We start from the raw sequence: 27,117 nt of genomic DNA, 5'->3' as shown, positions 1-27,117 counted from the left end.
AGCAACACCTATTACTGACAGGTGTATAAAATCAAGCACATAGCCATGCTATCTCCATAGACAAACACTGCCAGTACAATGGCCTTACTGAAGAGCTCAGTCACTTTCAACGTAGCATAGTCAGTTCGTCAAATTTCTGCCCTGCTAGGGCTGCCCTGATCAACTGTAAGTGCTGTTATTGTGAAGTGGAAACATCTAGGAGCAACAACGGCTCAGCCGCGAGATGGTAGGCCACACAAGTTCACAGAACAGGACCGCTGAGTGCTGTCCACGCTTGCAACACTCACTAACAAGTTCCAAACTGCCTTTGGAAGCAATGTCAGCACAAGAACTGTTCATCGGGAGCTTCATGAAATGGGTTTCCATGGCTGTGCAACCACACACAAGCCTAAGATCCCAATGTGCAATGCCAAGCGTCGGCTGGGGTGGTGTAAAGCTCACCGCCATTGGACTCTAGAGTAGTGGAAATGTGTTCTCTGGAGTGATGAATCACGCTTAACCCTCGAGCAGTCCGACAGACGAAATAGTGGAGGTCAAGTCACTGTTTGTGAAAATAAAATAATGACGAGACTTACCAATCAACTTGTAGATAAATTGTCTCTACTCCATGGCTCTAAAGTTAGTGAGAGAGAGCAGAATTGAAATAGCTATCTAAGAAATCTAAAGTATAGCTCAATTGTTACATGGATTACTTTTAGCAGTAAATAAACAGAGAAGAGGTGGACAATTGGAATCTAAACATTGAGGTGAAAATAGAGAAAAGAAGAATGTCAACACAATAAAATAGTTTTTATCGCTGTCGAGATGATATCAGGAAAAGCTACGACTCTCTCCCAGAGCGCCCGGGTCTTTCTGCCTTGGGCTCCAATGTGTATGACTATTGACTTTATGATACATTATCAATAACGCAAATTAATCTCCATTTCCATACATTTGGTTTCCATGCAAAAATGTTTTGTTGGATTTCCATGGAGAATATACTTCAATATTGTATAATAACTGTAAAGAATGCTATTTTATTTTATAGAAAGTTCAAACAATACATTATGTGTTTAATGTCTGGGTTAAGTGCTTAGCTGGTGCAGGGCAGATCTCATGTTTTTCTTAGTTCATTGACCAGTCTAATGGCTACAGCAAAAAACATTTCCTCCTGTTAGTCTTACAATGGGGGCAGCAGAGGAGCCTTCCAAATGGCAGGAGTTCAGATGCGGGATTGAGGATTTGGATTCCATCACCCAAGATTGCATAATATGGGCCTTCCTAAGAGTTTTCTGTCAGGCTTGCTTGACCTTGGAGCTGAGGTTCACAATACTTTGAATGTCAATATTCAACCAATGATCTTAGGGATTTGGGAAACAAAATGTGTCCTTATAAAGTGTACCTTGCCATGTCAAATAAAATGACAACACTGACCTTCTGACTCCAGCGAGTGTGTACCAAGGCAAAATAGGTAAACACAAAGACCTACTATGAAACTTTCCATTTTCCACAGACTGAGTCTGTATATCTCTTTGTGTAGGTAACCTAGTAGTCAAATGATGTGTTATATAACACCTTGTCCTGATCAACCACTAAAACGTCATATAGTACCTACCCTGGGTCTCTCTGGCTAACCATTAACAGTGGTTTAGTGTCAATATAGAGTGACCTCTCGACCTGAACCACTGTTGTGTCTGCAGGGAGGTGTTTATATTAGGAGGGATAGGGTGGGGCAGAGTGATTGAGGAGAGAGGTTGTGAGGGAAGGGGTGTATGTGGTACTTATGATATTGGGGTGGGGGGGTTAGGCTTGGCCCTTAAGACCCTCACAAACTTCTACAGATGCACCATTGAGAGCATCCTGTTGGGCTGTATCACCGCCTGGTACGACAATTGCACCGTCCGCAACCGCAGAGCTTTTCAGAGGGTGGTGCGGTCAGCTCATTGTGTTACCGGGGGCACACTGCCTGCCCTCCGGGACATCTACAGCACCCGGTGTCACAGGAAGGCCAAGAAGATCATCAAGGACCTCAGCCACCCGAGCCACGGCCTGTTCACCCCATGAGGGGGTTAGGACAGGTCCATCAAAGCTGAGACCGAGAGACTGAAAAACAGCTTCTATCTCAATGCCATCAGACGATTAAATAGTCACCACTAGCCGGCATCTGCCCAGTACCCTGCCCTGAACTGAGTCGCAGTTTCTAGCCAGCTCCCGGCTGGAGTGTTGTAAAGCTCGCCACAATTGGACTTTTCTGGAGTGATGAATCATGCTTCACAATCGGGCAGTCCGACAAACAAATCTGGGTTTGGAGGATGCCAGGAGAATGCTACCTGCCCCAATGCATAGTGCAAACTATACATTTTGGTGGAGGAGGGATAATGGTATTGGGCTGTTTTTCACAGTTAGGGCTAGGCACCTTAGTTCCAGTGAAAGGAAATCTTAATGTTACAGTATACAATGACATTCTAGACAATTCTGTGCTTCCAACTTTGTGGCAACAGTTTGTGGAAGGCCCTTTCCTGTTTCAGCATGACAATGCTCCCTTGCATAAAGTGAGGTCCATACAGACATGGTGTGTCGAGATCGGTGTGGAAGAACTTGACTGGCCTACACAGAGCCCTGACCTCAACCCCATCGTACACCTTTGGGATGAGTTGGAATGCCGACTGCGAGTAATACGTAACCGCCCAACATCTTCACCTCACTAATGGTCTTCTGGCTGAATCGAAGCAAGGTGCGTGACCTTAATCTTTTAAACTCTCATGTCTCTCATCACACACTTTCACATGTATAGTCACACACTGACTGGGCCTGACACAGCACAAAATCCTATCTCATTTATGTCACCACTTGACTCAGCACTCCGATGTCTGAAGTCATTATGATACAAGGTCACCATAGGACTAAACCATTTTTTCCTTAGCTTACCATAAAAGAGATGAGGAGAACATCAGTAGAATGGGACTGGGTAAGAATGCATTTATTGTACAAATAAACATCATAACAACATGTTATGACAAGTTCTCCTGGGATTTTACTGACCACAAAAGAAGGTATACTTGTCAAAATATAATAAAGCACTGGTCAACAAATAAATGCAAAATGACTCACATTCGTATTTTTCTACTTTTATACACATGTCAAACAGTATTCCCTTTAAACTGCACGCAGTAGCTTGAGACTGCCCCGCAGCTCCACCAGGACTGCCTTGCAGAGCACAGAAGAAATATCAGCCCACAGATAGAAGCAGGAGATTGAACTTCACTCAACTTTCTAGCGTTTTCCCTGTTAGTTAACACTATCAACGTTTCCCTTTACTGTGGCAATTGTGACCAAGTGAGTTATTAGCCCAGTTATAGATAATGTGCAGTCAGCAATGGGAGAGTGATTCCTTCCTACAAGAGCACAACATGTCAACATTTCTAGACATCTCTGAAAAGCTAGTCAAATAAAGAGCTTTTTTGTCTTAAAGGGGCAGTGTTGTAATTTGAGACAGGCATGAATAAGCGTAGTAGACAATAGGCAGAGGGTAGCACAATTTGTCTGATTCTCTGTAATAATGGTATTAGAATAATAATGCATTTTATTTGGTTTCTTGAATTAAACAACACAACAACATGTTCAGTCCCCTCCGTGTCTGAAGGACAAGTGGATAAACAGGTTCATGTCAAGCCCTGCATGTTTTTCTTCTAAACTCTCATGGAATGCAGGCCTACATTGAGCATCACACATTGCTACTGTAGGCTGAATGATAGAACAGCTATTTCCATGCGTTATGGGATGCATTTTCTCCATTGTTTTTCATGGTAGGCCACTCTGGTAGGCCTATATTATGATCAAATAGCAACAGTAGCCTACTTGGCCACTGTTAAAACTGTAACTTAAAGCGAGTACAGCCTCAGTGTGCACAGTAAATGCATGCTGGAAGATGCACAGAATTTTCACAACATTCAAGTTTGCGCTCAGCAGACCCGAAATTTGCTAAATGCCCCCCCAAAATCAAGGGATCATTGATGTCAAATGATAGAATAAAAAACATACCCCTGATCTTTCTTCAGTTTGTTCAGGGTGATACTATATTTACATTGACATGTTTGTCATTTATTAGACGTTCTTATCCAGAGTGACTTACAACCTGATACAAAAGCCTGTGAATGTGTACAAATGTGTACAAAACTGAACGTGTACAAAACTTGCTATTCTTGCTAGTTACATTGTTTGCTATGTTGTAGACAATTCCTGCCGTAGTAACTCTAGCTATCTATTGGAAATTGGGAAAGGGGCCCATCCCCCAACCCTTAAGGAAGTGCTTTGTAAACCATATTAATCAATGAATTAATCAAACGAGAATCATTGTCATATCATGTTGACTTCTATTATTCTCCGGCCCACCTGGCTCTACAACTCATCATAATAATCACCTTATCAACCCTTCTTACAGAAAGAACACAGTACTAAAAATATGATATGAAAGCATTGAAGATTATTTTCAGAATAAATAACAGTAAAATAAGTACATCATAAACTCCATTGTCTTGGCTCCAGAGGAATGAAGTTCTCCCTAGAAACGGATCTAAGGCCAGTGTTGAATCGCTTTCCTCAATGGTGAAGGTTAGTACTTGAGCAGGGAAAACTCTTTCTAGATCTGGGCCAGAGGGAGAATTCCACCAGCAGCATCTCTCGAGTCTGGGTTAAGGGCTAGAGGTCAGGCGTCAATGGGCGCCCCCAAAAATGGTGGATAGATGAGATGTCCCACTCAGGCCGTTTACCATTGACCAACAATGGTCAGTTCCTTTCTGCTTAAGGGGGTGGCTCTCCCATAGCACCATTGCATTAGTAGCTGGGTTTGGTCTGTTTAGTTTATTGACTGTATATGAACCAGAAAAAACTAGCGAGTGGAATGTCTCGCTTCCTCTTCCGTCACTCTGGCGGCCCCCTCAGTGATTCATCGAAGAAGGACAGGGGGGCGTCTTGGCTGAGCAGGGGCATCCTCTCTCCAAGCACAGCGTCTCTGAAGTTTGGTCGTCTCCAGGCGTAGACTACACTGTTCAGACAGCCCTGCAGCGACACCGTCACCGCCTGCAGCGACACCAAGATGGAGTATAGTGGGTACCCAACCAAAAAAATCTGTATTTATTTTCACACAATGTTTTGCCTAAATCCAATGACATGTTGACGTTTTTTTGTTGATTTCACATTGAATTCACGTTAGTTGACTACTCAACCAAATGTCAGTCAGTTCAAAGTCTAGTTTTGATTTACATCTGTGCCCAGTGGGTAAGGATAAAGCATTATGGGTGCTTATCTAGTGTCATTATTAATTTGACATAGTTAAAGAACGCTCTCTAGGGGAAAGGGCAATTCATTCTGGGTGATGGCATCTTGTTAGGGCTATGTATGTCTGCAGTCAGCAGTGAGATAGTTGTACAGAAATACTGACCTGTATAACATAGAGGGGGAAGAGCTTCTCTTTAGGTATGTCTGGCATCACAGACAGGACAACCAGAAGAAGAGCTGGGGACAGGGAACAAAATAGGAGGTTGGAGATACACGCAGACAATGTGTGTGTGTATCAGAGGAGGCTGGTGGAAGGAGCTATCAGAGGACAGGCTCATTGTAATGGCTGGAATGGAGTAAAACACACTTTTCCATGTGTTATATTTGTTTGGTACACTTCCATTGATTCCGTTCCAGCCATTACAATGAAACCCGTCCTCTTATAGCTCCTCCCACCAGCCTCCTATGGTGTGTGTGTGTGTGTGTATGTGTGTGTGTGTGTGTGTGTGTGTGTGTGTGTGTGTGTGTGTGTGTGTGTGTGTTGGGATGACTTTGTGTACCTGGCGTCCAGCAGAAGATGATAACCACAATCATGTAGCGAACAGTGGAGAACACACCCCTCAGTCTTTTCCTTGAACGTGCGTCTCCCTCCACAGGAAATAGTCCCTCCTCGTACCTGCGATACAAGCTGTCCACCTTGTAGTAAACCACCTGCACAGGTACAGTACATCACTCATCATTTTCATGATCATCCTTCTTCATTACATTGGTTGTAAACTACTTAAACTACTGTAAATGAACCCATGTTGATATGGTAACTGTATTGTGTGTTGTATGCTAGACTAGTGAAGATGTCTGGTACTTACCGTGCAGCACACCAACACTAGTATCACACTGAAGAAGAGGAAGCATCGCATGAACATGTCATGGATCTGTTCCTGAAAAAAAAAAAAAAAGGTCTCATTCAATATGCTCTCCAGTCCCTTCATAAACACACAGATACAACCCAGGTGGAACCAGGTATTTACTCACAATATCTGAGCAGTGGTCACTCCAGACATGCAAGAAGAGGATACAGCTAGGAGGAAACACAATCACAGAGAGACGTGAGATAAGGAATCCATTTCATTCATACGATTTGTTTCGCAAGAGTGTCTACATTTTCTCTCATTCGTGTCATAAGACAAATCTTGACAAAGACACACACACACCTGGTGCAATATGTGCTAACTTCACTGTGGTTTGCTGTCCCGTGTCCGGCTGGTACCAAGTCCGCTGTGGTCAGGACTAAAGACATTGTGTACGCAAAGTACATCACCAACGGCGTAAACCTGTTGGGGCACCGCACACACAAACAGTTAGGGACATATGCTGCTTTTAACACACTACGCAGATCAGTTTGGTTAAATCCAGGGACATTTTTAGTTGGAAATTAAATAGTGACTCACCACACAAGTGTATTTACAGGCAACACCACCACCCTTCGTCTACACTGGGACTGGGGGGAGAGAGAGATGTTTGATTTTTAGAATGAATCAAACAAAGTCGAGGTGTGTGTGTGCCCTTGGTGGAGGGTTGGGACCTCACCTCTTCCTCTCTTGGTCTCTCCCTCCATCTCTCGACAGCTTGCTTTGACTCCCAGGCATACACTACCACCAGCAGAAACGACACACAGTAAAATGTCTGGAACAGAGAACACACACACACACACCATACACACACAAACACACACACACAAAGTTAAATGTATAGACAAAAAAACACACAGTAAAGTGTCGAGAACAGGAAGCGCACCAGGTAAAGGTCTGTAATAGAAAAGGACAAGCTGTAAAACTGCTTCTTCACACTCTGTCTCTATAAACGACACAGCATAATGTCATGCTCCATGACATAACACAGGATAGAACAGTTCCTCCACCCCAGATGTACTGTGTGTTCTGTCTGCCCTGCAGATTCATCTGCTGGTATGTGAATGTGAAGTCTAAACAAACATGAACTAAAATGCTTTTAAAGTTGGATCACTCGCACTGCAGCACTCAAAGACAGACTATGTACAGTATCTATGCCTTATCTATACCTCAGTCTAGAGGTGAGCACACAAGCATTCTAGTCTTTTCATGAACCACATTTCAAGTAATTCATAGATCTGTAGTGCGTCTCAAAGCTGTAGAGTGTTTTTTAAGGAGACCACGTACAAAATTGAACTCGATTGTATCTACAGAACGTTCATTCTAAGTTGAGGATTGTTATAGTGCACTATCCCTGCAAATAAGAACCACAGTAGGCTGGCTCACCAGTGACAGAGGCAGTAGGTGTTTACAGATTAACACACTGTCGGTGAAGCTGTCGGTCTCATTCATTGCGTTGGTGAACATCAAGGTGGCTGCTGCCAACAGATCAGCTACAGCCAGCTGGACCAGGGGATTCACCTAGAGAGACACAGGCGCGTGTTAGCAAAACTAAGAGAAAATGACAACAACATTGTACATCAACGGCCACAGAATATAGCCTGTCTAATGTGCTTGAGGTAAGTGGGAATAGACTTGATATCATTCATAGCCGTGGTGTTACAGCGTCTGTAAGACTGTGTCCAGGGTCACGTTGGTCCCATCACCAACATTTCTGACGGTGCTCTGGATGGGTTATTGTATGTTTAGACTTCATGGACATTCAGTAAATAGTTTGTACTGGTACTGTTCGTTCCCTGTTCTATAGTTCAGGTATTATTGTCCCTTTGTCCAGCCAGCCTTTGTGACCCTACTAGAATATTCCTCTGACTTTAGCTAGAGTTGATAGAGCACACAGTCCTATAGTTCTGCCTCAATGAGGGAGTATAGACACAGGCAGACAGACAGATAGTAGCCTGGGCCACGTTCAGCTGGCCACAACGTTTCGGGAAACATAATGATTATGTTTTGTAGAAAATACATTTAGAGTAAGGAATCATGTCAGCTCTATTCATGACTATTCTACCTGCAATGTTCAGGTAGTTACATCCTGAGTGAGCCTGGTAGACAGATATTTAGCCAAGACACCGCCTTGGAAATAATTTTTACAATAACTAAGTTGCATTATCACACTCACACACACACAGGTACACATAAGCACACACACACAAACATACACACACACACACACACACAAGCACGAACACACACACACACACACACACACACACACACACACACACACACACACACACACACACACACACACACACACACACACACACAATCAAACATTCTCTTCTCATCCACCCACCTGTTCTTGTAAGTGCCTCCTCCTTGCGATGGAAACCACCAGCACTGAAAAACTCCCAATCAAGCTGTACGCAGAAAGTAAAATACCTCAATACTGACTGTATAAAATTGTAGCACTATTACATAACATTCAAACATTTCATCCAGCATGTTCACAAAGGTTGTGATGGAGAATAATTACAATCAAATTGAAACAGAAACCCATGAAATACAATAAAGAAATATAAAATCCAATATAAAATGTAATGTACTGTAAGCCTACACTTGACCAATAAACCATCGGAATAACTAGCAGGTATGCCTGACGTAGATGGATTTAATTGAGCACACTGCCCATGAACTCTCTCACTCTCTCTCACACACACACACACACACACACACACACACACACACATTTGTTTTACTATCATTGTGGGGACCAAACAATTGATTCCCAACTCTTAACCTTAACCCTAACCCTTAACCTTAACCCCAAACCCCTAATCCCAATTGTAACCCTAAACATAAACCTTAAGCCTAAAATAGCCTTTTTACTTGCGGGGACCAGCAAAATGTCCCCACTTGTCAGAATATAACTTGTTTTGCTATCCATGTGAGGACTTCTGGGCCCCACAAGGATAGTAGAACCAAAAACACACACACACACACACACACACACACACACACACACACACACACTGTGGAGGGGGCTTGGTTGAGGTTATTTAGTAAAAAGGGGGAGCTGTCCAGCCGAGTAGGTGCTGAAATGGGAGGCTAACAACTCAAAAATCACTCACTCATCTCAATTCCTCTGCAATCAGATATAGGCTACATACATTCAAATATAAGAAGTCAAGAAAAAGAACAAGGTAGTCTCAAAAATTACGTATATAAAACATGACCCAAAATAAACGTAACAAATCAAGCGTTTCTTTGCAGCCAAGCAACAAACTCCTCATCTGCTATGCAGGCTTAAATTGCACTATGGTAGTGGTGTAACGAGCTATGGTTAGACATAGAAACATAGTGCTTATATTTTTCTATGGGCCCAGGCTATGATGAGTTAGGATACATTCAGCATTGCGTTATTAACATGCATGTCAGGTTGCTCAACTGGTCTAACTGGCAACACAGAAGAAATATGAATCTGAAAAGATGGGAGGCCAACCGTGTTATTATGACTTGACACGTGAAGTCAACTTCTCAGTGGTGTAGCTTGCCAGTCTACATTTTCAACAGCAACAAACTAAAATATGTTCTAGACTAACCTACTATAAATTGGTTTGATTTGAAAACACATAGGTAAAGCTATTTTCACTACACTTAAGAGCAGATAAATGTAGAAACAGCTAGACCTAAATGTCCTCAAATCCTAGCCAACATGAACGCAACACTTTACATTCATGTGTCACAGATAGCCTAAGGGTGTTTGAAGTCAGATGTGCTTACCTTAACGACAGAGATACTAGGTACACAGTCGAGAGACCAGTGATCTAAATAAAGGAAGAACATTCAAATCAATTCAATAGTGTGTTAAAATAGCCTCCTATATAAAACAGACTGAGCCTGGGCTTATAGCACCAATGCAGCTCTGTATGGACCTCTGTATGGATCCACTAGGCCTATAGCTATACCTAAAATGTAAATAGGTTTAGGATACACATCAATTTACTTGCTCTAATCAGTAAAAAAATATTTAATACCTGGTCGTTACTTAAAGTTCCATTCGAAGGATCCATAGTGAATGAGCCACACAATTGCCACCTTGGCAAAGTTATTCAAAGCGCACCTGTCCTTAGCCTGAAATAAAGAACGCGTTATCCATGTGGTCCACAGCACAAAAGATATGATTCTTTCCATAAATCTGAGTGGGTTATTAACAGACGGCCCCGCCCATGGCACAAAGATATCTGCACCTTGGACCAGTCTGTCACGTGTCCACTTACCTGCACAACGAAAAGCCCCGCGGCAAGGGACAGGTGAAGGAATGTCCCCTCGGGAATGCTGTGCATGGCTTTCTTTTGCCTGTCAATGAACCATGACTCATACAGGTTTGGAGATTTTTAGAAAAGGCCAGAGAGGGAAATGCATCCTTGCATAACCTGGAGATTCCAGAATATGGGGCCATTGAAGTTATTTCTTTATGGGACACACAAATATAGGAGAAAGGAGGAGAAATACTAAAATGCAGTAAAAACATTGTTTACTCTAAATACCCGGATAACATGTTTCTCTGTGATGGTAGACTGTGATACTAGGTTAGCTGCCCTAGGTGTCTGTTACACGCTCTATAACCACTGTGATTATTATTTGACCATGCTGGCCATCTATGAACATTTCAACATCTTGTAGAACAATCTGGCCTTAATGGCCATGTACACTATAATCTCCACCAGCACAGCCAGATAAGGACTGGCCACCCCTCAGAGCCTGGTTCCTCTCTAGGTTTCTTCCTAAGTTCCTGCCTTTTTAGGGAGTTTTTCCTATCCACTATGCTTCCACATCTGCATTGCTTGCTCTTGTTTTAGGCTGGGTATCTGTATAAGCACTTTGTGATAACTGCGGATGTAAAAAGTGCTTTATAAAATAAATGTGATGGATTGATTGGGGCAGCACACTCCTGATAACACAGAAGTCTCAAGTTTTGCACAACTATTGCACAGAATATTCTCAGTTAGTCTGGTGCACGTCGTGCGTGCAAGTTTGTTTAAAACAATCTCTATTATGTGTGACATTGGTCCCTGCCCATTGCAGAAACAAACACATGACATCCCTCACACTTGAGAATTTAAATACCAAAGATGAATTATATACACTACATGACCAAAAGTATGTGGACACCTGATGTCGAACATCTTGTTCCAAAATCATGGACATTAATATGGAGTTTGTCCCCCCTTTGCTGCTATAACAGCCTCCATCCACTCTTCTTTGAAGGCTTTCCACTAGATGTTGGAACATTGCTGTGGGGACTTGCTTCCATTCAGTCACAAGAGCATTAGTGAGGTTGGGCACTGATGTTGGGAGTCTGCATTCAAATTAATCTCAAAGGTATTCGATGGGGTTGAGGTCAGGGCTCTGTGCAGGCCAGTCAAGTTATTCCACACCGATCTCCACAAACCATTTCTGTATGGACCTCGCTTTGTGCATGGGGGCATTCCCATACTGAAACAGGAAAGGGCCTTCTCCTGGCATCCGCAAAACCCAGATTAATCTGTTGGACTGGCAGATGATGAAATGTGATTCATCACTCTAGAGAACGCATTTCCACTGCTCCAGAGTCCAATGGTGGCAAGCTTTACACCCCTCCAGCTGATGCTTGGCATTGTGCATGGTGATCTTAGGCTTGTGTGCGGCTGCTCGGCCATGGAAACCCATTTCATGAAGCTCCCGAAAAACAGTTATTGTGCTGACTTTGCTTCCAGAGGGAGTTTGAAACGTGGTAGTCAGTGTTGCAACCAAGGACAGAATAATTATGTGAGTTTATGTGGCCTACCACTTCATGCTGAGTCAATGTTGCTCCTAGACATTTCCACTTCACAATAACAGCACTTACAATTGACCAGGGAAGCTCTAGCAGGTTGAAAATGTGGCATCCTATGATGGTGCCACGTTGAATGTCACTGAGCTCTTCAGGAAGGCCATTCTACTGCCAATGTTTTGTCTATGGAGATTACATGGCTGTGTGCTCGATTTTATACACCTGTCAGCAACGGGTGTGGCTGAAATAGCCAAATACACTAATTTGACCACATACTGTCCACATACTTTTGTACTTCTATATACATGCAGCACATCGACTATTCCTCGGGAAATACTGACCAGAGGGTCAATCTGATGTGACATTGCAATAACAGCGTAACCGTGTTGTAAGGACATCTGGTGCCACACAATTGAACTGCATCTTGCTGGCAAAAGCAGTGTGCACAAGTTACCATTTAACATAATTTTTTTATGTGATACAAATGAGTAGTGTTGGATCGGTCGAACCCGTAAATGCAGAGTTGTTTTACTTACGATAATGTTTGTCAAGACAAATGGTCTTGCATTAGTGCGTTAATATTATTGCTGTTGTTTAATTTCCATCACCACGTTGAACCCATTGTATTACTAATAAAGTTGAGTCAAATAGATGACGTCGGGAGTTCCACGTTGGCCCGGACGTGGCAGCAGCATCAGAGGACAGAAATAAACGATTCTTGCTTTGGGTGTCACAAACATAACGATTCACGCCTCGTCTCAACAACGACAAGAATTTAGAAAAGCTTTGCTTAAAATTTTGACATTCACTCACAACATGGGGCTTCTCATCTCGTCAGTTTTTACCAGACTGTTCGGCAAGAAACAGATGAGAATACTTATGGGTAAGTGTCAGCTGAGTCTTTATTGAGTAAGTAGCCCATGAAGAAAAACAGATTCGTTGGACCCAAAAGATTTAGCTTGAAGATTCAATAGTAACGGTAACAAATTAGCTACGTTAGTTAACATTTAAAGTAACGTTAGTAAATATTTGGTAGTGTTGCTAACTGCTATATTACTGTAGCTAGCTAACGTTAACTTAACTCACTCGTATTTCATATGTCACAACGATTCATGCGATGATGCTGGTGAAGTTGTTTCGCGCACCTACAGTGCTGGTCATAAAAAAAACTATTTGTTTTGTTGGTTCATTGTGTCAACTAACTTACAGAAAGTTCATAGCCAACTAGCTAACACAAATACCTATCTACTCTAGCAATGTTTTCTTTGAGTAGTTTCTCTTGAGTAGTTTGTTAGTTCTAGTTAACGTTAGCTAGCCATTTTAGCTTATCTGTCATTTGAATGGTGGATTTTCGTGTCTTTAATCAGCTGTATCGATATGGACAGTCAAGTGTCAATGCGACAGTGTAGACATGTTTGATTGCTCGCTCATGCTTGCAGTTGTATGTGCGAATGAGATCTTGTTATTTTAATCATAACGTTGTTTGTGTTTTCTCAGTTGGCTTGGATGCTGCAGGGAAAACCACTATCTTGTACAAACTGAAGCTGGGAGAAATAGTGACCACCATTCCAACTATTGGTAAAACACACTCAGTCACACCCACCACCTTTCACCCTCCAGTCTCAGCTGATTCCTACTCGAATTACCTTTGTTGATGATCACCATAGCTAGGTATATTGGAGTCACTAATCACATTCACAGAGTGTACAAAACAGGAACCCCTGCTCTTTCCTTGACATCGACTGACCAGGTGAATCCAGGTGACAGCTATGATCTCTTATTGATGTCACGTGTTAAATCCACTTCAATCAGTGTAGATGGAGACAGGTTAAAGATGGAATTTTAACCCTTTAGACATTGTTTGTGTGTGCCATTCAGAGGGTGAATGGACAAGACAAAATATTTAAGTGCCTTTGAAATAGGCATGGTAGTAGGTGCCAGGTTTACGGTGAGTGTCAAGAACTGTAAGGCTGCTGAGTTTTTCACACGCAACAGTTGCCTGTGTGTATCAAGAATGGTTCTCCACCCACATTAGATCCAGCCAACTTGACACAACTGTGGGAAGCATTGGAGTCACCATGGGCCAGCATATCTGTGTTCCTAATGTTTTGTACACATTGTATGTAGCCTAATATTGACATCCATAAATTGTGGGAGTGACATTTAAACCCAATACATGCATACATACAGTCCACCACACACCCTCAAAGTTTCCAAGGTGATAGCTCATGTGACGACAATTGTTTTTGAACACTGGAAATTAGAAATGTCTATTTGTTTAAGTCCCTTAATGGTGTGGGTGACAGGCTTTAACGTGGAGACGGTGGAGTACAAGAACATCTGCTTCACAGTGTGGGATGTGGGTGGTCAGGACAAGATCAGACCTCTCTGGAGACACTACTTCCAGAACACACAGGTAAACTCACGCACCAAAAGGAAACCGGGGAGGCTACACCACAGCCTGCTCTTTTATTCCTCTTATGTAATGCCTCCGGGCATCCTCCTGACTGTCCCTGCCCTGCTCTGACTTTGTGTTCCTCCCTCAGGGTCTGATCTTTGTAGTAGACAGCAACGACAGAGAGAGAGTGGCGGAGTCTGCAGAGGAGCTCTCCAAAATGGTGGGTACAGTGCTCTAGATTAAAATAAAAAATATTGGTGGTCACACTGGTGCTCACAAATTACACTGGTGCTCCCATCTTTAAAAAGTTAGAAGCACCACATGACATTTAGGAACACCTGAAAATGTTATTTAAATGTTTTGTTTTTTAATTCAGAGCCTATATTGGGCCTAAATTAATTATAGCTGCTCTTGACACCTGTTGTGCTCTAGAAACGAATATGTAACATTGTAAATTAGAGCTGAACGATATATCGGTGAACATATCGGAATCGGACGATATTAGCTAAAAATGCCAACATCAGTATTGGCCGATGTCAAAGCTGACGTGCATACCTATATATCGTATGTACGTGATGTAATGACGCCATGTAAAATTTTGCGGCACACCTGCAACACAGCATTCCTAACCTAGCCCACAATGTCTGCTGTGTGGATCGAGCAGTCATTTGAAAGAGTAAGAATTTCAGTGTGACAACTCAAAAGGCAAAATCCATTAAAGCCAAGATGATGGAATTCGTTCATCAACCGTTCTCTGTCGTGGATGATGTTGGCTTTTGCCAACTGGCTGAGCACCGGTACACACTATCAAGTGCGCACATTTTTAAATGTTGCCCTTCCGGAGTTATACAGTGATAGCGTCATACATACTATGGAACACAGTTTGGGTCTTTGCTTTTCAAAAAAGATACAGTAGCACTGTCAAAGCTGTGTGAACAAGCAAACGCCGGCCACGAAACGTGTTTACAATACCTATTTGGTAATCAAGCATAATTTGTTCGACCGCAACTTCTGGGGTAGCTAGCTTTAGCTTGGTACCTAGCTAGTGCCAATACAACCAGCCTGAAAACAATGACCAGTGGAAACTGCAGTCATTTGAATTATTCTCACTTGTTGTTCGCCTATTCAAATTTTAATTCTGTTCATGAAAATAAATAGCTAGCCAGCCACTTAACCCTGTTGCCCAAAGCTAACGTTATAAGCAGCCAGCTAGCTTCATCTGGCCAGTGAGGCTTGACCGGACTTGGTTATGTATTGTGAAACTAGCCACAATAAGGATTAGGTACAATAGTGGAATTTGCGGTTTGTCTTCAAAATAAAAGTATGTAGTTGACAGTGAATCAAATGAATACAAATAGTAGAATTATCTCATACTTTTATTTTGAAGTATAAGAACTGTCTTATAAATTAGGGTTATTTTTAGATGACTCCTAGCTATATAGTTAGCTAGCTAAACTGTTGAAACAGAATGTTTTACTATGTTTTTGGGGAAGAACATTGTTTGCATTCATGAGCTAGCTAGCTTTTTATGACCAGCACTGTAGGTGCACGAGACAACTTTACCAGCATACGTATCGAATCGTTGTGACATATGAAATACGAGTGAAAAAATGTGTTAAATTATGTGATGTGCATTCATATTCAGGTCCTTGGTCAACAAGCTTATTTGACACATCAAGTAGTGTTATTTAACGTATCTTTTTTTGACATGCAAAGACCCAAATGGCGTTCCATAGCAATCCTGGTTGAGAATGAAACGACTGAACAAATAAGCGACGAAACAGCACAGCAAGTAAGTGAAAGAAATAATGGGGACATACGTAAATGCCAACAAAATAACTCTTTGGTCAGTGCGGTGTGCGTGTGACCTTTATTTAACTAGGCAAGTAAGTTAAGAACAAATTCTTATTTACAATGACGGCCTACCCCGGCCAAACCCGGATGAAGCTGGGCCAATTGTGTGCCGCCCTATGGGACTCCCAATCGCGGGCGGATGTGATACAGCCTGGATTTGAACTCGGGACTGGAGTTATGTCTCTTGGACTGAGATGCAGTGCCTTAGACCGCTGCGTGTATGTGTTAACTTTAACTGTACTAGAATGCTTAAAAGTCTGCAAAAATGTTAAATCGGTATTGTTTTTTTTGGGGCAAGGAATGTAATATCAGTGCATCACTATTGTGAATACATTAGTTTATTATAAATGCTAAAATGTTGATACAAATATCTGGATATACTGGTAAAGTTACCAGACGGGTATACGACAAAGCAGGATCAATGAGTTAGCCAGTTAACTTTGATAAACAACCAGAAATAACTACTGATTTTTCTGGTTCGTTGGTGGTTGAGTCAATTAGACCATGCCCATTTCACGCTTATCCCACCCGAAAAACGTTATTTCAGAATATTTAGGCAAGTTAGCTGGCTAATTCATTGATGCTGCTTTGTAGTATTCTACTGTAGTTAGCTAGATAGCCATTGAGTTAACATGGCTGAACAAAGTGTAACAAATGGTTAACAACGTCAACGTGCGAGTAGTTTTAGAATGACCCGCGACATGATTTATCAATGTGAAATGCGCTCTGGGAAGATACATTTTGAGCTGGTAATATGGGCCGGATCTTTTGACCTGGTTGGTCTAGAAATGAAGCCGTTTGCGCTGCAGTAATGGTGCACCCATGACTCTTATGAATCGGCACACATTTGTTTCTCTAGGGCACTCGGAAACAACGGTACATCAAAGCTTAATCATTACAACAATTATCTGGGAGGTTTTTCACACAGTGCTCCCAAAATAAAACTCCTGATCAGAGCAAAATATTTAGTCTCCTGTGCAACCAAATTAGTTGCACTTTAGAGCCCTGGGTAGGAATATTTACTCTATGTATGATATGTAGCCAGCTAATAGTAGGTATTTTTAGTGTTGGTATGGTATGTAGGCCTATAGGCCTGGTCTGTTTTATTTATAATTGACTGGACATTGCAACTTGGTGGGGGTGCACACCCCCATTTACATCGACAGGGCTGCAGTGCAGAGGGACAAGAGCATCAAATTCCTCGGTGTCCACATAACTGAGGACTTAACAGGGTCCTCTCACACCAGAAGGGTTGTGAGGAAGCCACGGCAACACCTCTTCTCCTCAGGAAGCTGAAACGTTTTGCATGGCCCCTCAGATACTCAGGAACTTTACAGCTGCACTATTGAGAGCTGACTGGTTGTACCACCGTCTAGTATGGCAACTCCACCGCCCATGACCGGAAGGCCCTACAGAAGGTGGTGCGGATGGCCCAGCTCCCAGGACATATATGCCAGCCGGTGGAACAATTGCCCAAAACTCCAGCTACCTGAGACATGGGCTGTTCTCCATACTCCCGTACGGCAGGCAGTACTGGTGCATCAACGCTCAGGCAGACTCCTAAACAGCTTCTATCCCTTGGCCATAACTGTTAAATGGCTAACAACTACTACTCTCCCACAGACCGTCCAAACTGACTCTATGCCCATCCACAGGTCTCTACACACTCAGACACAACTTACACTGCTGCTAAAATGATTATTGATTAGATGTATTACTTCCTTAAGCTGCTGTAGATTGCCAATACCGTTAGTATTTATCCTGTTACTGGTCACTATTACCCCTGTTTACGTGTGTGTATACACTACTGTTCAAAAGTTTGGGGTCACTTGTAAATTGACTTGTTTTCCATGTAAATATACATGAAATTAGTTGCGAAATGAATAGGAAATATAGTCAAGACATTGACAGGGTTATAAATAATACTTTTTAATTGAAATAATTGTGTCCTTCAAACTTTGCTTTCGTCAAAGACAACCTAGTTGTCAATTTGTTGAGGTAATCTGAAGAGATTTCACCCCATGCTTCCTGAAGCACCTCCCACAAGTTGGATTTGCTTGATGGGCACTTCTTACGTACAATACGGTCAAGCTGCTCCCACAACCCCTCAATAGGGTTGAGATCCTGTGACTGTGCTGGCTACTCCATTATAGACAGAATACCAGCTGACTGTTTCTTCCCTAAAAAGCTGTTCTTTTGTCCTGTTTGAGAAGAAAGTGCTTTGTTTCTGGCCATTTTGAGCCTGTAATCGAACCCACAAATGCTGATGCTCCAGATACTCAACTAGTCTCAAGAAGGCCTGTTTTATTGCTTTTTTAATCAGAACAACAGTTATCAGCTGTGCTAACACAATGTGCTATTGGAACACAGGAGTGATGGTTGCTGATAATGGTCCTCAGTACACCTATGTAGATGTTCCATTAAAAATATGCGATTTCCATCATTTTCATTTACAACATTAACAATGTCTACACTGTATTTCTGATTAATTTGATGTTATTTTAATGGACTAAAAATGTGCTTTTCTTTCAAAAACAAGGACATTTCTAAGTGACCCCAAACTTTTGAACGGTTGTGTATATAATTGGTATATTACCAAAAGTATTTATATATTCATGCTACCAGTCACTTTTTCAGCCCTGTTTGCTTGAATAGTCTACTACCAGTCACTTTATGTATAAACCCACCTTAACCACTCCTGTACCTGCACATTGAACAAGGTACTGGCACTGACATGTGTATATACTTGTGTTCCTTTTACAATAAACTATGACGAGTTATTCTATCACTGCATTGTTGGGAACGCCCTCTCAAGGTAAGAATTACACTGTACTGTTTTACACCTCTTGTGTCCTGTGCACGTGGTGAATAAGCTTTGAAACTTCGTATCCCAAACCTGCGATCTAATCACTCTGCCCCCCCCCCACCCCCCCCCCCCCCCCCCCAGCTCCAGGAGGATGAGTTGAGAGAAGCAGTATTGCTGGTGTTTGCTAACAAGCAGGACCTTCCCAACGCTATGGCGGTCAGCGACCTCACGGACAAACTGGGACTGCAGAGCCTCCGCAGCAGAGTGGTGAGTCTCACTCACGCCCGTGTAAACTCCGACAGACATACACGCACACTCCTCAATGTTTTTATTTCTCACTCTTCCTCCTTAGTGGCACGTGCAGGCGACCTGTGCGACGCAGGGCACAGGACTGTATGAAGGACTGGACTGGCTTTCCAACGAGCTGTCCAAGCAGTAATACCGGACATCACAGACAAGAAAAGCAGAGCACGATAGAGAGGATGAGAACACCTCGGAGAGAGACTGAAACCTTTAATGAACTTTGGTCTTGAAGAACCTGTGCCCCTAGAGTGGACAGAACTTGTGGACAATGCAATCAATACCTATTGGAACATGTTATGTTACTACTCTTTTTACTTTATTGTCATCCCTTCAGATACTTGTCTAATCTTCACATTTTCCCCAACCTCATGTCTCGCAGCAGATAAACTGTCGCTCTGTTGCATGTTTAGAAATTGCTGCTCTGAGACACCTTGAAGACGACCCCTCTTTCCTCTGCACATTGTTCAGCTGGGTCGAAGTTGCCCCAAAACGCTGATCCTGGGTCACTTTTTTTTATTTTTATATGCTTATGGTTAAGATTAGGATTGGGTGTGTTGTAATCTGATCCTAGATCTGTGGTTAAGGGCAACTTCTACCTCAAACTGTTCAGCTCCACTAGACTTCATGGACATTTTCATTGAAACAACCTTACCCCTCACCCCTGTGACCTCATTGCCATTCTGTCACCTCGGTAAGGACAGAAGCTTCTAGAGTGAGATGAAGACACTGATGCCATAAACCTCAAGATGTTTGAGGAAGTTTTTGTTCCCTGGGAGCCAAATGGAACTCCTTTTAGTGAATGGAACCACTGGAAACAGTTGGCTCCTGGTACTTCCTATTTTCTTCATCTAATTGTAGAGTAGGTTTGCTCTGGGTTTTCCACATGTCCTTTTTATTTTTTATGCAATAACCCATTTCCTAATGTGCTTTGATCTAAACTGGGAATCTGAAATGGTAAGGTAGTTGCTGCCACTAAGCATTGAAACGGGCTGAATACTTTTTCATCCACCTTGTGGTTCAGGTTAGGATGGGTTATCTGATGTAGGAGCTGTGTTTAGGTACAACTTCTACCTCAAGCAAGTTGAAACCACACAAGGCTGTTTTGTGAGAATAAGCAGCACCTAACCCAGACTGTGCCTGTTCTAATACTTAAATGTTTTCTTCCCTCCTGCCCTTCCTTGAAATGTATTAGATTTAAGAAGTACTGGCTTGAAACAATGCAGTGGAAACCTTGTCCTCACTTGACCAATCTTTGATAACCTGAAGGAAAGGAAGCAGAAATTGTGTTTTCTAAGCATTGGAACAAGGCCAATATCAGTGTTGTATAGTGCAGGGGCATGCTTTGGTTCAGCTGCGCATGATTGTGGTTAGGTGTGCTCTTCTGGCTGATTTTGCACACTTAATCTGACTCTTCCACACACCCCTACTCAATCTCCCTGGGCTAGGCATACATTCCAGTTGACTGACTGCTTCTGGAAGCTGCCTCACAACTTTGAATGATCTGATAACTAACTGTTTTACAAAAGATCTCTAATAAATTCACCTGTTAAATTGTGTTTTTCTGAGGATTTTCTATGTCTATGTTCATGTGTTCTGGATATTTCAGTATACGTCTGTAATTCTCTGTAGGTTGCGTTGAGGAATGTGTAATGTACTCGTGCTTCATGTTTGGCAGCCAAACGCTTTAGGTCTCTCTGGTGGAAGTGAATTTGCTTCTTTCTGGTATTCTTTCTGGTATTGTTCCAAAGCCAACAGTAAACAAACCTTTGTGTGACTATGCACATTCACTTGCCTGGCTGAGTGGTAATCTGGAATTAGATGAAATGAGGACCAAACTGATGCAAATGACTTCTGTCTAATGTCCTTGCTGTCACACGGTGCCTCATTCAAGGTTTACCAAAAATATAGAGGGGGTGTGACACCATAGTCCACACTACCACATCTCGGTTTAGGGTGAAGTTGCCCATAGACACTGATCTTGGGACAGTTTAGCATTTCCCCCTGCTAATGGTTAGGATTTGGGGAGGGGAAGCTGATCCTAGATCTGTACCTAGGATAACATCCTGGAGCCCATGTCTCTTCGGCCTTCCTATTGGTTGTAGTGCTGTACATCAACTAGAATAATCTTTAGTTTTTCAGGTACAATGATACCACACCAGTTGTCTTAGTTTAATGGAAATTGGGCGGCAGGTAGCCTAGCCGCGGGCCAGTAACCGAAAGGTTGCTGGTTTGGATCCCAGAGCCAACTAAGTGAAATCTGTATGTGCCCTTAACCCTAATTGATCCTGTAAGTTGTGGATAAAATCATCTGCTAAATTTGACTTTCTAATGTGCTACGCAGCTGAATCAAATAACCAACTCATCATCATGCTTTGATTATGTGAATCAGCTGTGTAGTGTTGGGGCAAAATAACTAAATGTGAACTCGGGGTGTCCCAGGACCGAATTTGGAAACCTGTAATAGAGGACTAAAACCATCAGACAGATCTTGACATGGCAGTTGTTATCCAACAGAGGGGGTAGTTAGCATGGTAGCGTGTGTGTGTCAGCCCAGGTAGTTTCTGTTGGGAGGGGTTGGGTACAAGCTGTGTTTGTGCTATGTCAGTACTATGAAATGTGATATCTTTTTCTCAAATTACAGATAAGTAATTTATGGAGTAAAGAGAGTGGATTGGTCAAACAATACAGTAGGAATTATCCTCATTCACAAGGGTCCTTTTATTTGTGTAACAGCAAAGACCAACATGTTGAGTCAAATCAAATGTTATTTGTCACGTGCTTTGTAAACGACAGGTGTAGGCTAACAGTGAAATGCTTTTGCAACAATATAGACATTCAAATAAATCAAATGAAATAGTGACAAGCGGAATACACAGTGAATAACAATTGAGTACAAATAACATGGCTACAGTGTATGTACAGGGAATACCAGTACTGAGTCGCTATGCATGGGTACGAGGTAAAGATACTGTAGGAAGGGGTAAATTGTCTAGGCAACAGGATAGATAGTAGGCAGTGGCAGCAACGTGTGTGTGTGTGTGACGTCAGTATGCATGCGTTGGGGTGTCAGTGTAATTATGTGTGAGTGTGCATAGTCAGTGCAAGAGTCAAAAAAGAGTCAATGCAGATAGTCCAGGTAGTTATTTAGGAGTCTTAAGGCTTGGGGGTAGAAGCTGTTCAGGGTTCTGTTGTTTCCATACTTGGTGCATTAGTGAAGAGAACAGTGGCTTGGGTGACTGGAGTCTGACAATTTTTTGGGCCTTCATTTGACACTGCCTGTTATAGAGGTCTTGGATGGCAGGGAGCTTGGCTCGAGTGATGTACTGTGCCGTACTCACCACCCTCTGTAGTGCCTTGCGGTTGGGTGCCTTGCTGTGATGCAGCTAATCAAGATGCTCTCAATGGTGGAGCTGAGGACCCATGCCAAATCTTTTCAGCCTCTTGAGGGGGACTAGGCGCTGTCGTGCCGCCTTCACAACTGTGTGGGTGTACGTGGACCATGTTAATTCCTTAGTGATGTGGACACTGAGGAACTTGAAACTCTCGACCCACTCCACTACAGCCCCATCGATCTGGATGGAGGTGTGCTCGCGCCTCTGTTTCCTGTAGTCCACGATTGGGTGAACAGGGAGTATAGGAAAGGACAAGCACACACCCCTGAGAGGCCCCTGTGGTGATGATATTTTCTGATGTCTTGTTGCCTACCCTCACCGCCTGGAGGTGGCCAGTCATGAATCCAGTTGCAGAGGGAGTTTTTCAGTCCCAAGGTCCTGAGATTGGTGATGAGCTTTGAGGGGACTATGGTGTTGAATGCTGCGCTATAGTCAATGAACAACATTCTTACATAGCTATTCCTTTTGTCCAGGTGGGTGAGGGCAGTGTGGAGTGCAATAGAGATTCTGTCATCTGTGGATCTGTTTGGGCAAATTGGAGTGGGTCTGGGGTTTCTGGGATAATGGTGTTAATGTGAGCCATTACCAACCTTTCAAAGCACTTCATGGCTACGGACGTGAGTGCTATGGGTGTGTAGTCATTTAGGCAGGTTACCTTAGGGTTCTAGGGCACAGGCACTATGGTGGTCTGCTTGAAACATGTTGGTATTACAGATTCAATCAGGGACATGTTGAAAATGTCAGTGAAGACACCTGCCAGTTGGTCAGCACATGCCCGGAGCACACGTCCTGGTAATCGGCCCCGCGGCCTTGTGAATTTTGACCTGTTTAAAGGTCTTACTCACGTCGGCTACGGAGAGTGTGATCACACAGTCGTCCGGAACAGCTTGCCTCGAAGTGAGCATAGAAGTGATTTAGCTCGTCTGGTAGGCTCGTGTCACTGGCAGCTCGCGGCTGTGCTTCCCTTTGTAGTCTGTAATAGTTTGCAAGCCCTGCCACATAAGACGAGCATCAGAGCCGGTGTAGTATGATTCAATCTTAGCCCTGTATTGACACTTTACCTGTTTGATGGCTCGTCGGAGGGCATAGCAGGATTTCTTATAAGCTTCCATGTTAGAGTCCTGCACCTTGAAAGCGGCAGATCTACCCTTTAGCTCAGTGCGAATGTTGCCTGTAATTGATGGTTGGAGTACGTACGGTCACTGTGGGGACGATGTCCTCGATATACTTATTAGTAAAGCCAGTGACTGATGTGGTGTACTCCTCAATGCCATCGGAAGAATCCAGGAACATGTTCCAGTCTGTGCTGGGACTACCTGACATGATGACTCCTTGCTGTCCCCAGTCCACCTGACCGTGCTGCTGCTCCAGTTTCAACTATTCTGCCTTATTATTATTCGACCATGTTGGTCATTTATGAACATTTGAACATCTTGGCCATGTTCTGTTATAATCTCCACCCGGCACAGCCAGAAGAGGCCACCCCACAGCCTGGTTCCTCTCTAGGTTTCTTCCTAGGTTTTGGCCTTTCTAGGGAGTTTTTCCTAGCCACCGTGCTTCTACACCTGCATTGCTTGTTGTTTGGGGTTTTAGGCTGGGTTTCTGTACAGCACTTTGAGATATCAGCTGATGTACGAAGGGCTATATAAATACATTTGATTTGATTTTATGAAAACCTGCTCCAGAGTGCTCAGGACCTCAGACTGGGGCGAAGGTACAACTTCCAACAGGACAACGAACCAAAGTACACAGTCAAGACAACGCAAGAGTGGCTTCGGGACAAGTCTCTGAATGTCCTTGAGTGGCCCAGCCAGAGCCGGACTTGAACCTGATCGAACATCTCTGGAGAGACCTGAAAATAGCTGTGCAGCAACATTCCCCATCCAACATGACAGCGCTTGAGAAGATCTGCAGAGAAGAATGGGAGAAACTCCCCAAATACAGATGTGCCAAGCTTGTAGCGTCCTACCCAAGAAGACGCGATGCTGTAATCGCTGCCAAAGGTGCTTCAATGAAGTACTGAATACTTATGTAAATGTAATATATATCATTTTTTTTGCAAAAATAAAGAATCTTAGCCTGTTTTTGCAGTGCCATTATGGATTATTGTGTGTAGATTGATGAGGGGAAAAAACAATTTAACCAATTTTAGAATAAGGTTGTAACATAACAAAATGTGGAAAAAGTCAAGGGGTCTGAATACTTTCCGACGTCACTGCATGTTAACATGGGCTATTTTGAGCACTTTTCTGGGATGCTTGTTTTCATTGCTTTACTGAGAAGCTTAGCAGAAGTAGAAATTCTCATGTTATTTATGTTAGTGCAGGATGAGCTGCACACAGTGGACTTCCTAACAGGGCACACGACCTCAGTGCTAACAGCATAAATCTGGTTCATAGGCACGTTTGCTGCATACAATAGCGGTAGGATCAGCAGGGGCATTCAGGGCAGTTAGAGGGAAATAAATTAGGTTAATTAAACATTGTGTCTTCCAATGCCCCTCGTATAATGTACATTTGCTAAAGCATTATGATGACTCAGTGACACAATGGCATGGGTTAACTGAGCTGGGCTTGGATCATTGATAAGTCATTGTCTCAACGCAGCCTTATAATGCTGTGAAAGGATCCAGGAAACCAAATGATTTGGGTGTTATCAGATAGATCCTGGAACATATTCCAGTCTGTGCTAGTGAAACAGTCACTGGTACTTCCTGTTTGAGTTTTTGCTTGTAAGCAGGTAGAAGGAGGATAGGGTAACGGTCTGATTTGCCAAAGGGAGTGTGAGGGAGGACCTTGTATATATTTCTGTGTGTGGATTAAAGGGGATCTAGAATTTTCCATTTCCCAGCACTGGCCACGAGAAATGCCGCCTCTTAATGCCAAATGTATTGTGCTTACGGCCCTATACAGATCATTGAGTGCCAGCATTGGTTTGTGGTGGTAAATACTATAGACCGCTACAATAAATATAGATTAAGACTCTCTTGTTAAATAGTATGGTCTGTAGTCGTGAGGTATTTTAACTCAGGTGAGCAAAAACTTGAGACCTTAACATTAGAGAACACGGACCAGCTGTTGTTAACAGAGACAGACCCTTCCTCCCTTTGTCTTGCCGTCTGGTTCTGACAATGCATAGAAGAATCAGTCACGACTCTGAGAGACATAGGATATTCCCGTTTTTCAGGTCCCGTTAGCAGGATAGTCTCGAACGGCTCATCCAGCTTGTTCTCCAGTGACTGCACGTTCGCCAATAAAGGAGGGCAATGCATTCTATTTGGTCGCCGACCTAATCTCGTCAGGATGCTGCCTCGCCTGCCTCTCTTTCACTTCCACTTCCTCTTTTGAGTCCAGGGGATTATGACCGGGTCTGGAGTAAGCAGAATGATAATAAAACGTGTAACAAAAAGTAAAATGAAGATGTGATTGCTGATGTGAAAGTTATATAAAGACAGAGTTTTATGTTAAGAGTTGTATTGGTCTTTCATTGCCATCTAAAAATAAGAGTTGTACTTGTTGAGAAGGGTGCCTAGAAACCTAGTAACCAGACACACACCCTGTCTTGAGAAAAGGGAGCAGGGAAATTAAACTCAAGACAGACTTTACTGGAAACAAAACTGAAGGGAAAGACTTTTGTGGCAAATAGCCATTGTGCTCAGCGTGTGCATGAGTCAGCACACACCGCAGAAGGCTGCTGAGGGGAGAACGGCTCATAAAAATGGTTGGAACAGAGCAAATGGAATGGCGTCAATGGAAACCATGTGTTGGATGTATTTGATACCATTCCACCTATTCCACTCCAGCCATTACCACAAGCCCATCCTCCCCAATTAAGGTGCCACCAACCTCCTGTGACACACACACAAACAATGTGGGCTGAGGGTAAATTAGGTGCTTTCCTGTGGCCCTCTGCATTGACAGTTGAGGAGGAGGGGAGGGTTTTTTCAGAGAATAGATGGATGATGCAACGTTTGATCTGTCCTTTTTATTCTGCGGAGCCCTTGGCTAAAGGGTTCAGGGGCGAGTTTCTTTTCCATAGAGATCTAATAGCTTGTATTGTTTTATTGTTTAATGTGCTTTGTATGTAATTCACTTTGCATGCATTTCAATGTCATCAAACCAAAATATTGTATTTGTGTTGTTCATTTACAGTTACACGGAAAGGCTACTGTTTTGTCTTTAGAGTAATATTGCTATAGTACAAGATAACTTTGACAATAATATAATATATGGTAAGAGTATTTGTTAAACATCAATCCTGAACCAGGAAGTGTCAGTGTCGCCTACGTCACTTACATCTATGTGTGTCCTTCCCTGTGATGCAGTACTGGTGACCCTCTGTCAGGTCACCATGGAGTTCCCACTCTGTCTGCTTGCTTTGTATTTTAT

General features: G+C 42.9%; 3 protein-coding genes across 3 annotated transcripts in view; 1 reads left to right on the top strand and 2 right to left on the bottom strand.

Moving 5' to 3' along the window:
• tmem253 (transmembrane protein 253) overlaps positions 1-27,117 on the bottom strand; it is a 224,515-nt gene that overhangs the window by 114,662 nt on the left and 82,736 nt on the right. The window lies entirely within an intron of this gene.
• si:dkey-30c15.2 (transmembrane protein 116) lies at positions 2,934-10,376 on the bottom strand. Its single transcript, XM_021598921.3, has 12 exons — positions 10,199-10,376; positions 9,945-9,988; positions 8,518-8,581; positions 7,551-7,685; positions 6,844-6,939; positions 6,705-6,754; positions 6,468-6,587; positions 6,289-6,334; positions 6,123-6,194; positions 5,817-5,967; positions 5,420-5,493; positions 2,934-5,058 (listed from the first exon to the last, which is right to left on the bottom strand). Exons 1-12 carry the CDS (start codon positions 10,232-10,234, stop codon positions 4,900-4,902), a joined length of 1,047 nt encoding a protein of 348 aa, XP_021454596.2. The 5' UTR covers positions 10,235-10,376; the 3' UTR covers positions 2,934-4,899.
• Positions 11,592-20,893, top strand: LOC110521431 (ADP-ribosylation factor 4). Its single transcript, XM_021598968.3, has 6 exons — positions 11,592-12,859; positions 13,474-13,554; positions 14,283-14,392; positions 14,523-14,594; positions 19,176-19,301; positions 19,387-20,893. Exons 1-6 carry the CDS (start codon positions 12,793-12,795, stop codon positions 19,471-19,473), a joined length of 543 nt encoding a protein of 180 aa, XP_021454643.1. The 5' UTR covers positions 11,592-12,792; the 3' UTR covers positions 19,474-20,893.

Source organism: Oncorhynchus mykiss, chromosome 1 (genome assembly GCF_057628025.1).
Source record: "Oncorhynchus mykiss isolate SJ-2025 chromosome 1, ASM5762802v1, whole genome shotgun sequence".
In the NCBI taxonomy this organism is placed as follows: domain Eukaryota; kingdom Metazoa; phylum Chordata; class Actinopteri; order Salmoniformes; family Salmonidae; genus Oncorhynchus; species Oncorhynchus mykiss.
The sequence above is the reverse complement of the archived record's forward strand: the minus strand, read 5'-3'. Positions and strand labels throughout refer to the sequence as shown.